Source organism: Narcine bancroftii, chromosome 7 (assembly GCF_036971445.1).
Source record: "Narcine bancroftii isolate sNarBan1 chromosome 7, sNarBan1.hap1, whole genome shotgun sequence".
NCBI lineage: Eukaryota > Metazoa > Chordata > Chondrichthyes > Torpediniformes > Narcinidae > Narcine > Narcine bancroftii.
Window position 1 is genome coordinate 37,097,442 of NC_091475.1, and position 12,966 is coordinate 37,110,407.

Below are 12,966 nucleotides of genomic sequence, written 5' to 3' on the forward strand. Positions count from 1 at the left end.
TTCTTCTCACATAGTCAATCTGTGGAATTCTCTGACTAAAGAACCAGTAGAGTCTGCCTCATTATACGACAGAGTTAGATATAATTTGGTATAGTGGGAGAATTAAGGGTTATGAGGGAAAAGCACATAAGTGAGTCCATGTTTGTGTCAGCCGTGATCTTATTGAATGGCGGAGCAGGCTCGATAGGCCAGATGGTCGACTCCTGCTCCTATTTCCCGTGTACTTCTGAGTGGATTTACATTTCTATACCCAAGGTAGATTAGGTGTCCGAAAGAGTTTTACATACAGACTTAATAATGACCAAAGTATTCAGAAATGGGTGGGTAAGATCATTCTTTTCTTCATGGTTACTGATGGTTTTAGAGCCCAACCATTCTTGTTTCAACCACTGCAATTGTTCCAGCTCTTGTCAATTCCTGTCTGTCTTAGCAGCTATTCGACTTGTTTGTCTGAAATAGAAAAATACTCCATCTGAAGCTTTATGCCAATAGTAATTTACTCGCCAGAATGACAACCCTAAACAATGCTTTCATCGATTGGGAGTTCGAGTAACTGGTTTTGAAATTTTGCAGTACGCACATTGCTGCATCTGACACAGTTTCTGCTCCCTTAGTTATCGAGGAGTTCACCCATAAACTCTTGGGGCCAAAACTCGTTGTTTGTTGATGCACTGAATACACAGACCGGGCAAGATTGTGCAGCTTCCCAGCCTGTAACTTATCTACCCACGACAGAAGAGCCCTTGTATTTTAAATGAAGGAAATAAGTCACACAATTTATTACATTAAGGGTGACCAAATGACCTCTGGAACATAGGGCAGTAGGGACTGACGAGTTGTATTCACATTGAACTCATTCATTCAATGTTTGGCTGCAAATGAGCTGGCTTTGTACACCTCAGCAGCATACGTGTAGAGACCATTCTAAATGACTTTGAGTCAAACTTCTCTGTAGTCATTCTATTGCAATCTTTTTTGTGTGGTTTACCTCCATTTATTTCCCCTCTGCCTTGGACCTCTCTTTCAATTAATTACTCCATCAGGTCATGCCCACTATTGATTCTTGGAAGGTCATTATCCGATGCTAATTTTCCCCAGCATTTTTCTTTTCCTGACATCCGTTCCTCAAAAGAAGACAATCGATGTTGGTCAACTCAGGTCCAACTGCTTCCCTCCTCCTCTCCAGTATTTTTCACCACTGAGCTCCCTGCTGTTTCCTTGCCCATCCCCGAGATTGCCCATTCAAACCTCCTGTGCAAGCAACACAATGGGCCAATACTGAGAGTGTATTAAATATGGTTCTTTACCACTTATTTACATTAAATTATAAATTTAATTTTAAGATTTAAATTTTTAATTTAAAAACACTTAGACATATATAAGAAAACGAATGTGGTCCAGAAGAAGGAATAGAGGGCGGCACAGTTACAGCGCCAGCAATCGGGACTGGGGTTCAAATCCCATGCTCTCTGGGGCACTGGTTTCTTCCCACCATTCAAAATGTTCTGGGGGGGTAGGGTTGAGAATAAATTGGGTGTAATTGGGCGGCACTGGCCCGTGAGCTGAAATGGCCTGTTCCTGTGCTGTACGTCTAAATGTAAGAATATTTTTAAAATTAAAAACAGCATCTTGTCACCTTGTCGTGGTGGAGAAGCTTGTGTGGTCCTGTGATCCTGAGAGCGATGCCGTCTGGAGCTGTGCTCCTGGTAGGGTAACCCATGGTGGCAAGGTCGAGGGGGAGGTCGCCAACAAAGAAAAATCCAACCAAGTCCTCAATGGTGGAACAGGCAATGAAGTGACTCTGAACTCAACGGCTGTGAAGGTAGTCGAAGGCTGCAACAAATCCATCAGCTCCAATCGTTGAGGTTTCCATGCCATTGAATTAGTTGGTTGATTTGTGAAGTATTGTGTGCTTCTTGGAGTGCAACATCAAGTACTCGTTAAACAAATACATGCACAGGAGTCTTCGCTCTGTGGATCAACGGAACGAAGGCCATCATCCTTGACTACAAGGGATAGCTGCCACAGATACAGATTCAGTCAGCTAAGATCTTTCATAGTAGGTAATGGAAATGGCAGCCAGGGCAGTGGTCTGCTCCAATTGCAGGTTGTGGGAAATCTGGGACAGCATAAGTGTCCCTGATGACTATACCTGGAAGAGGTACATCCAGCTGTAGCTCCTTACAGATTGCATTAGGGAACTGGAGCTGGATGAGCTCCATGTTATTCAAGAGGCAGAGGGAAGGATAGACAGAAGCTATAGGAGGCAGTCACACCCAAGAGGCAAGAGGCAGATAACTGGGTGACTGTTAGGAGAGAGAAGGGGGAAAGGCAGTCAGCGTAGAGCACCCCTGTGGCTATTTCCATCAACAATAAGTGTACCTTTTTGGATACTGTTGGAGGGGATGCTCTACCAGTGACAATTCAAAGTGGTCAGACCTCTGGCACAGAGGAAAGTGCTAGTGTTTGGGAATTCAATAGTTAACAAACAGGAGGTTCTGCGTACAAGACTGAGACTCTCAGATGGTATGCTGCCTCCCAGGTACCAGGGACAGCGTAATCTCAGATTGAGTTCACAGCATTCTCAAGCGGGAAGGTGAGCAGCCAGATGTCATGGTCCATATTGGTACCAATGACATAGATAGGGATGAGGTCCTGAAGAGGGAATATAGGGACCTCAAGGGAGGTAATCTCTGGAATGCTACCTGTGCCATGTGCCAGGGAGGACAGGAATAGGAAGTTATTGGAGATGAACGTGTGGCTGAAGAGTTGGTTCAGTGGTAGGGATTCCGATTTGTGGATAATAGGAAGGTGCCAGACAGGTATTTCAAAAAAGAAATATTTGAATGGAAAAAATGGCACAACTGTGGCTGACAAGAAGTCAAAACCAAGGTAAAAATAAAATAAAGGGCATACAAGGAAGCAAAAATATTTGCAAAGAGATAGGCCTGGGCAGCGTTTAAAAGCTTATGGAAGGCCACGAAGAAGGCCAATAGGAAGGAAAAGATTAAATTTGAAAGGAAGCTATAAAATAACATTAAAAAGGATACCAAAAGTTTTTTAAAGTAGAGTAAAAGTAAAAAAGAGGCGAGAGTAGGACTGATAGAAAATTATGCTGGAGAAATTATAACGGAAGATAAGAAGATGGCAGAGGAACTGAACAACTATTTTGCATTAGTCTTCACTGTGGAAGACATTAGCAGTATGCCTGACTTTCAAGGGTATCAGGGAAGAGAGATGAGTGCAGTCACGATCACTAGAGTGAAGATACTTGGGAAGCGGAATGGTCTAAGGCAGGCGGGGATGGTGGGTGGGGGGGGGGGGGATGGGGAAGAAACCTTTTACTGTGCATGGGCCAGATTGTGAGTCAATGGTTAAATGGCAGGCTGCACTAATTTTTCAGTGGCGGTGAATGCAGGGGGTGGTATCGGACTGGGGTGGGGGGGGGGGGGAGGGTGGCAGCAGCGGTGGACGGGAGGGGGGTGGCAGCAGTGGTGCTGGACCGGGGAGGGGGGTTGGCAGCAACAGCACAGTATGGATGTAGGCAGTGGCGGTTTAACTGCCACTCGGGCCCCTAGGCTGAGCTTTAGTAAGGCTCCCCCGACCTTGCCTCCCTGCCCCACCCTTCGGTACATTAAGTAGCTTATATCGTTGCACTCCAAGAAATTTAATTGTAGCAGCAACCCTTTCATGTAATCACGTTCTGACATGGTCTTCACTTAAAAACAGTTTACAGTTAAAACAGAAAGCCTTTGCTGCACTTGGAGAATAGCACAGCCAACTTCTGATTTTCTTGCCATTTGTAGGGAGCGGTAAAACATGGACTTAATAAAGTAACATTTCTGTTTACCATCATATTTTATAGATTTCACAATACTGGCATTCATGTTCCAACAGGCTGCGCTCCCTGTCTTTAACCAACATACACACATGTTAACGCCAACTTGTGACATAATAATGTCATTATGGTAAACACAATCTCCCAGCTGCAGGACTAAATCCTGATAGCATTACTTCTAAATGTTTATATGTTTGAAGTCTAAATTAGAAAACAAAATAGTGTATTTGTAATATTCCAGATATGAAAAAAGTATGCAAAAGTATCGAAATATGCAAAATACTCACGTGTACACCTTTTTTTTCGCTCTTGCCCCCCACCCCACCCCCTTTCTGGGCCCCTATGCGTAAGCCTACTCAGCTTAATGGTTAATCCACCATTGACCGTAGGTTGCCTGCCCATGGTTTGAGGGTAGATAAGACTCCCAGACCAGATGGAATGCACCCTCAAGTTTTGAAAGAGGTAGCTAGAGAGATTTTGGAGCATTAGTAATGACCTTCCAAGAATCAGTAGACTCTGGCATGGTTCTGGAGGACTCCAAAATTGCAACAGTCATTCTGCTATTTAAAAAGGTAGGGAGGCAGCAAAAAGGAATTTTCAGGCCCGTTAGTCCATCATCAGTGGTTTGGGTTGTTGGAGCTGATTGTCAAAAGATGAGGGAAGAGGTTTCCTCCCAGCATTCGAAATGTACTGGGGATATAGGTTAATTGGGTGTAAATTAGGCAGAATGGACCCGTAGGCCGAAATGGCCTGTTTATGAGCTGTATGTGTAAATTTGTAAATTTTAAAAAAGGAAGAGAATTATGAAGAGATATGGCATAGAGGCCAGACCCAATCTAACAAGTCTGCGCTTGATTTATACTATTAACATTGTTGTATTTTACATACATGTTGCAACAGCTGTAAGGGAAGATTTTGTTGCATCTGGACATTGTACTTATGCATATGACAATAAACTCCATCAAATCAGATTCTACCCCTCATCTGCACACTCGGCATAACTAAGCCACCCACCCTCATGTCTTTGGGACATGGGCAGAAGCTGGAGTGCCTGTCACAGGGAGAAGGAGCAAACTCCACATAGATAGTCAGGATCAAAACTAGTTGCTGGACCTCTGAGGCTCTTTTGTCATGATCCAGCACCAAATCCGGCAACATTGTTACTCCACAACATCCCTGCTCACGTTGAAACAAAAGAGCTGGGATAGAACACTACATTCTGATGTCACTGTAACAAAGCCATGTTGTAACTGTAACATGTGACTGCAAAACTCCACATGAGCCTCAAACCTATCACTCATACAAATCAAAAATGATAGAACAGTGAGAGCTGGCATGGCAAATATTGTTGTATTTACTGTAAAGATCATTTTAAATACAGTAATGTTTGGAAGAAAGTTAACTATAAAAATAGTGTCGTCACTGGGAAAGAGTGAGTAGCTTGAAACAAAGGTGCTTACAGTTTTAAAGCTGTCAATTGTTGTGTACCAAATAATTATTGATGACAATCAATTCCAGCACAACCTAAAAGGAGCTGTTTGGATCATATGAGGAATGTTAGATTTGAAGTGATAATGAAACTGGGTAGGTTTCACTGGGGGAAAACCTAAGTACTTTCAGAAGAAATTGTGCAACACATTTAATTATAGTTAGCTTTGCTTTGATAACAAATATAATTCTGCAGTGAATTAAGAATAATGTGGAGGATTACCTATATGAATAGGTTGGGAAACAACAGCCAGCTTTACTTCTGATGACAGAATAGTGACTGAACACACTTCTGTTTGCTAGTATGAAGAACTGTGGTGCATCAAGCCTTTACACCAGAGGAAACACCAACAGCATCAGGCTATTCCATCCCTTGCACTTGCTTCATCATCCAATGAGATCATTGCTGATTATTTATCTCATTAGCCCCACATCCTTTAGTCTTAGTCTTAAAAATAATGACCAAATCTCCTTAGGTAGAGAATTCCAAAGACACACGGCACTCTGGATGAAGGATCAATTCTGAATGACTGAGATAATACCTTCTGGCTCTGAACGCCCCCCGCCAAGGTTTCTCACTTCTTTCCATGTTATGATCTCATATTTTTCCAGATAATATTCCATCTGCCATGTTCTCTCCCATTTACTAAACCTCGAAAGCCTCTCTGGGCCCTTGGTGATATATTTCAGCATTTTCCCTGCTACTGATATTACTCTCTATTCTTCCTAATCAGTGTGGTTCTCATTTTTGCAAAGAATTCCAGATGTGATGGAAGGTGCATCCACTATCTCCTTCACCACCACCTTAGGCAAGTAATCAGGGATTTAGGACATAGAACATAGAAATCTACAGCACAGCACAGGCTCTTCAGCCCAGTGTTGTGCCAACCTAGTAACTACTTGAACTGCCTGGAATTTCCTCACTGTATAAACCACCATTTTTCTCAGTTCTATATACCTATCCAATAAAATATTCTTCATCTTTACTTTTACCAGGTGTTTGCTTTAAATGAGAAGCCTTTAATCTTTTCCCTTTCTCAAATGTTTTCCCTTCTTCATTTCATTCCCCTATTTCCACCTGAAGACAATGCTGTGTAATCAGGAGTCTGACAAGGACAATGCAGATGTTGAAAATCTGAAATAAACTAGAAAATATTAGAAATACTCAGCAAGTGAGATGGTTTCTGTGGAGAGAGAAACCAGTTGAATCTTTCATCCTTCCAATGGTCATCAACCTGCAAAACATTTCATGCGCTTTGTTTTTGCTTCAAGCTTCCATTCAGCCTTCTTGATGAACATTAGGACCTAGTCAGTCCTGGGCCACCAACTTCCATAAAGTACTGATGCCACCTTCATTAATGCTGAATGCAGGACTCGGGGCATTTATCATTTGCAAAAGCTTTCTGTTTAAACCAAGACATTATCAAAACTAATTTAGGAATGCCCATGTATGAAGTTTCAGAAAATACTGCCCCCCCACCCCAAAATGATAATTCTGTGCATTATTTTCATCCTCAGCATACACTTTAGGGTCTGAATCTTCATTAACTGTTAGATCATAAAAAGGTTACATTTTTGGCCTCAAGTACATTCACATTGTTTGTAATGTTTCCATTTAAATGTCTTGCAAAGCACAATTTGACTCAGAGTTTTGCAGAAATTAGTAGCCAACTTTGTCAGTTCTGTTGAAGGGTCTTCAGCTTGAAATGTCAACTGTCTCCCCTCCCATAGATTTCAGGTTTATTGTCAGAGTACATGCATGACATCACATACAACCCTGAGATTCTTTTTCTTGTAGGTGAGGCAGAATTACCACTTACTGGCAGTGCAAAATAATGTAGTCAGCATATACATATAAACAATAAAAAATTGTGAAAAGATAACGAATGTAAACAAACTGCTTGTGCAATAGTGAGAATTTAAAAATCAATAAAGTGCACGAGTCCTTAAATGAGTCCCTGATTGAATTTGTTGTTGAGGAGTCTGATGGTGGAGGGGTAGCAGCTGATTCCTGAACCTGGTGGTGTGAGTCTTGTGGCACCTCTACCTCTTTCCTGGTGGCAGCAGCAGCATGAACAAAGCATGTGCTGGGTGATAGGATCCTCGATGATTGCTGCTGCTCTCTGACAGCAGCGTTCCCTGTAGATGTTCTCGATAGTGGGGAAGATTTTGCTTGTGATGTCCTGGGCTGTGTCCACTACCTTTTGGAAGGCTTTACGTTTAGGGGCATTGATGTCCCCATACCAGATCATGATACAGCCGGTCAGCACACAAAATTTGAGATGTGGTCCGAGCTGCTATTTCCAGTATTTTCGGTTTTTAGTTTAGTAGCTAATTTGGTGTATTTAAAATATTTGCAAAATTGTTATACGTTAGGCTGGACAAGCACCTTATTTCAAGTTTCCATAGAGATGAAACATATCATCAGCTGCTATAAAGCAGGTGGCTAACAGAGAAATTTGTAAAAAAATAACTTTTGGAGACAAGAACAGATTCTATTGTGAATGGCATTGAGAATTCCACTACAACCTCATAAAGCTGCAACACACACCTGCACTATTGAGGCAATACTTTTGGTGGTAAAAGTCAAATCTTGCATTGCCTACAACTTGAAGATAGTTGGGAGGAGAAGGAGATACGTTAATCATGCCAAAAAGGTCAAAGTCAACTCCAATTTAATTTTTGAATGGACAATTTGTAAGAACTCTGACTGCAGATAAATTACAAAATCACAACCTTTGAGGTGTTAGGCAGGTAGAAAGTAGACCTTGGGTGCACACAAAATGCTGTGATTTGTGAAAGAAAATACCATAAATGCTATGGTTTTGGCTAAATAAAGAACTCTGCTTCTCAAAAAAAAGCACAAGTCCTTGCTTGGTTGGGAACTTTGCCTTTTGGTTCGGGTTGTGGTGCTTTTGGTGGTAAAAGTCAAATCTTGCATTGCCTACAACTTAAAGAGATGATAGTTGGGAGGAGAAGGAGATACGTTAATCATGCCAATTTAACAAGGTCAAAGTCAACTCCAATCATTAAAACAATTTAATTCTAGAGTATTAGTGGCTATTCACCACTTGGATTCCGCTGTTTGTTATTAATGGAACAGAAATCTACTTCAGCAATATTTCTTTCAAACAAGCCCATTCCCCCATAATGCGGCAGTTGACAACTAAGACTCAAAATGGAAGCACTGAATTCAAACAATTATTTACCAACATGAGTTTATTGAAAGTTTCGAAGTTGTGCAGCAGTCAAGTATAATTGAATGGGTTACAACGGTTTCATAACATGCATCAGAACACAAGCAACACTATTACTGTTAACGTGAAACCCAGAGCAGAAATCAGAGCCTGCTGACAAAATTCTTCAGGTCGAGGGCGCTTAATTGTGAAAACACACTCTAAATCTTGGACTACTGTTGAATACAGTTTTCTTAGCAGTATTCAACAACCAGATAGACGCAACAAATATACCCAGGCTGGATGAATCTATTGCTCCTGGAACCTACAGGAATCTAACCATTACAGTATAGATTTGGACAGACCAATGGACTACTGAACCAACAGCATCACAAAGAACCAATTCCCCTGGAACCCAGAGATTCCTAGCTCAGTGTGATTTCCGACTGAGAGACCACTTTCATCCGTGCATCTGAAGTGTAGCATTTTGCCCCATTACCTTGATAGAAATGGGACCAATGAGCCACTCACTTTCAATTATTACCTGTCACGTACCATTAACTTACAAAAAAAATCATCCAGGCCAGCAATAGTTTCGAACAGCATAATTGTTCACGAATGCCATTTCTGTTGAACAGCATAAAAAATGTCCAAATGCAATTGGATCAGTGAAACAGCAAGATTTCAATCTGTACATCCTAATAGTTACAGCTCTATATTACATAATACTTACACTACATACACAATATACATTAAATGAACAACCTTTTGGATTGCCACAGATCTTTAAAGTCACATGGAAATTGAAAATTCTACCTCGCTCCACATCCTGGAGAAGCAATGTAAACAGAGCAAACTTGTCAATTTAAGGTCCCAGGTGACAGTTCTATAGTTCAAGTTAAATACTGCTCAGCTTTGCCTTCATACTCCCGTTTTGTCTTCGTAGCTTGTTTATAATTCAAAGTGGCCTCTGGCGCTGAAAGAGGGGGCACAACCCCTCGACTTGACGCCATTATTTGATTGCCTCTGATCCACGACTTCCTTAACCTTGTCAGGAAGCAGTTCTTTTAGTGCGCACCTACAGATGCGCATGCGCACACACAGATATACTGGAGGTGTGCTGAACGAAGTAAAACTGCACGCATTCTCCCGGTACGAGCAATGGTTGATAACCAGCACTCAGAGTCGCATGACAGCTTCTCCTCTGTTGTGCATACAAGCACCCTCTTTGAGAACAAGGTTTCATTTCACACTCTCAAAGCAAATCCCTCTAGCCAAAGACAAATGTCTTAATACTGAAGAGAGTTTCTTTCTGACTTTATACAATTCTAGTCCCTGTAATCAATTAGGAATTGTTGGTGTGCGATGAAATATTACAAGATGATTGATAGGACAGATTTATTTCTCTTTTCTGCAAAATCCGATGGGCCCAATGGTTTCAACCGCCTGGATGTTAAGCTGATGATCCGCCGTTGGGTGGTGTAGGTTGAGTGGTTTGTCCTGATTGAGACACTGGTGCAGTACAGCCAGTTGTCTGGAGCTGGGCTTGAAATTGAGCTAACTGCTCAGGACTAGCCAGAGTCTTCAACAGGTTGTTTTCCTGTTCCAGCTGAGAGTTTCTCTCCACCAGTTCTTTGATCTGTTCCTTAAGGACTTCCACCTCCTCCCTCACTGCATACATCAAGTGACTCTTCACCAGATCCTACAAAGATTCATATTAAAAATAATTACATTGTGCAGTACAAAATTATACTTTACAAAACACTGATTTATTTAAACAAAACCATAATTAATTAAAACATACCCCACTTTCCTTCACTCATTTGATAGTTTCATCAAGAGGAATTATACAATTAATTTAATAACCGCTGAGCATAAACTGCCTCTGTGGTACATTACAAAGTGCTAATGCTTTCTCATTAGAGTTTGCCAAATATCCCCCCATCTTCCATTAAAGAATTTGAACCTAGCATTTATTAATGATCTTGTCAATTTTTCAAGAGCAGCAATATAAAAAACATGAAAAACCATTAGTGTTGATTTTTCAAAAAGTGCAAAATTAGGAAACGTCATCTTCTGTGCAGCATTGCGAGTCAAAGACCATCTCATGAGAATATTCATGACACAAATCGGTAGGTTTGTGATCATTGACAAAATGGACAGTGATGAGGTCAGCATAGAAAAAGTGGAGCTGGGACAGAGCAGGGAAGGATCGGTACGACCCGGGTGGATGGCGGAGCAGGGAAGGATCAGTACAACCCGGGTGGATGGCGGAGCAGGGAAGGATCGATGCAACCCGGGTGGATGGCGGAGCAGGGAAGGATCGGTGCAACCCGGGAGGATGGGGGAGCAGGGAAGGATCGGTGCGACCCGGGTGGATGGCGGAGCAGGGAAGCATTGGTGCAACCTTGGTGGATGGTGGAGCAAGGAAGCATGGTGGAATAGGGAAGAATTGGTGTGATGCCAGAATAGACATGAGCAACAGATACCTTTTCCTGCTTCGATTTCATACTTGATTTCCAATCTTTTCCTCTCAAAAACAAGATAACAAATCTTTGCCCCTCTGATTGTTAAATTGACCTTTCCAATAAAATAACACCAAATGCAAAGACCATTGTAAACTATTGATCTTCAACCTTCACTGCCTATAAAAGTACATCCTTCTTGAACACCACTCCTCAAGTGATATTTAAATAAATTAACTTACTGGTTCCAACCTGCTGTACCCAAAGCATTATCTGCTCGGCAAACAATAAGTCTTTGGTGATGCAAAATTTGTACTGTGTGTAGTTTTAGTCAGCTAACTATAGGAAGGGTATCAACAAGATTGAGAGTGCAGAAGAGATTTACAAGGAAATTACTAGGACTAGAAAAACCAAGTTAAACAAGACTTTATTCTTTGGAGTGCAGGGGAATGAGGAGATTAATTGAAGTATACAAAATTATGATAAAAGTAAATACAAGCAGGCGTTCCCCCCCACTGAAGTTAGGCGAGATAAAATCTGGAAACGTGGGTTTAAAGGGAATCCTGGAGCAACTTCTTCATGCAGAATGTGGAGGGAGTATGGAATGAGCTGCCAGTTGAATTGATAAATGCAGGCTCAATTTGGACACGTAAGAAAAATTTGGACAGGTACATGGATGGGAGAGGTAAGGAGGGATATGGTCTGAGTGCAGGTCAGTGGGACTAGGCAGAATAATAATTCAGCGCAGACTAGAAGGGTCTGTTTCTCTCCTGCAGTGTTCTATGGTTCTAATTCTCTGCCACAGCTAAGATCATCTGTGGATATCCTCTGAAATTTCCCCTTCTATTTCTTATCATACCTCTTCTTTATGTCATATGTAAACACCTATATGTATGCCAATAGCACCCAGCTTCTTCTAACACAGATATAACCTCTAATTTGTCACCTGCTTGTAGATTAATCCAGTTTACACCCATTACCCAAAGCAACCAGTGTCTCTGACAAAAACTGTGCTATTGGGATAAGAAAGAATGCACAAAATGAATCAATGTAGAGAATGCAGAGACAGAAGAAATGTGCAACTCTCTGTATTTATATCAGAATTCACAGAAGAAGACAATGTAAAAACAGGTGATATTGAAGGGGGGGACTGTTACGTATTGAATAAAATAAAAAGCAAGTTCTTTTGCACTACCATTAAGTGGTAACTCTGCCTCATGCAGGAAATAGAATCTCAGTGTTGTATGCGATGTCATGTATGTACTCTTAACAATAAATCTGAAATCTGAACAATAAATCTGAATACAGTAAATGGTCTGGAACCTTTACAAGTGGAAAAACTGCTATACCCACATGCATTGTATCCCAGTAGCACAAGCCCAACTGACCCATTTTCCAGTCCTCTGACAGGTTCACATGTCGTGGGGCTTGGTGGCAATCCTTTCGGTTTTCATTATTTGGGTTTAGAAATATATGTAAAGATGTGGTCAAGCAATCTGTTCAGGATCCCAAAATTGTGTTTGACAGCAAAAAGGAAAATTATCCACTGCAGCAAAACATCAACATTCTGGTGAGGGGTGAAACAAGGTGAGAAATGCACGATACATGATCAGATAATAAACAGTTTGGCAGGAACAGCAGGATCACCGAGTGCATGCCATTAATGCCTGAACGCAGCACGTGAGATAAGGTGTTGAGGTTGAATTTGGTATGCGTGTCTTTACTAGTCAAGGCAGAATACAGCAGCAGGGAGAGCACATTGGTCAGAATTAAAATAAACCGTTATGGTACAACTGTGTGCAGGTCTGGTCATCACATTAGAAGATGGTTGTGTCTGCACTAGAGAGAGCAATTGCGAGAAATGTTGCAGAAGATTAGTTATGAGCAGTGACTGCCAAGGTTTTAGTGTAATTTTCTTTGGATCAAAGGAAGCTGAGAGGAGCTTCAACTTGGTGTGCAAAATCAAGCTAAATTGCACTGGATAATTATGTCTGACCCA

General features: G+C 41.5%; 1 protein-coding gene across 4 annotated transcripts in view; it reads right to left on the minus strand.

Annotated features, from left to right (window-relative positions):
* Positions 1–8,527: 8,527 nt before the first annotated feature.
* The window catches only part of LOC138738759 (TSC22 domain family protein 1-like), a 117,732-nt gene continuing 113,293 nt past the window's right edge, over positions 8,528–12,966 (minus strand). For all 4 annotated transcript variants that reach the window (XM_069889629.1, XM_069889628.1, XM_069889631.1 and 1 more), the window contains exon 3: positions 8,528–10,204. In XM_069889629.1, the coding sequence (XP_069745730.1) occupies positions 9,956–10,204 (249 nt within the window). In that variant the 3' untranslated portion in view covers positions 8,528–9,955. The remainder of the gene's footprint in view (positions 10,205–12,966) is intronic.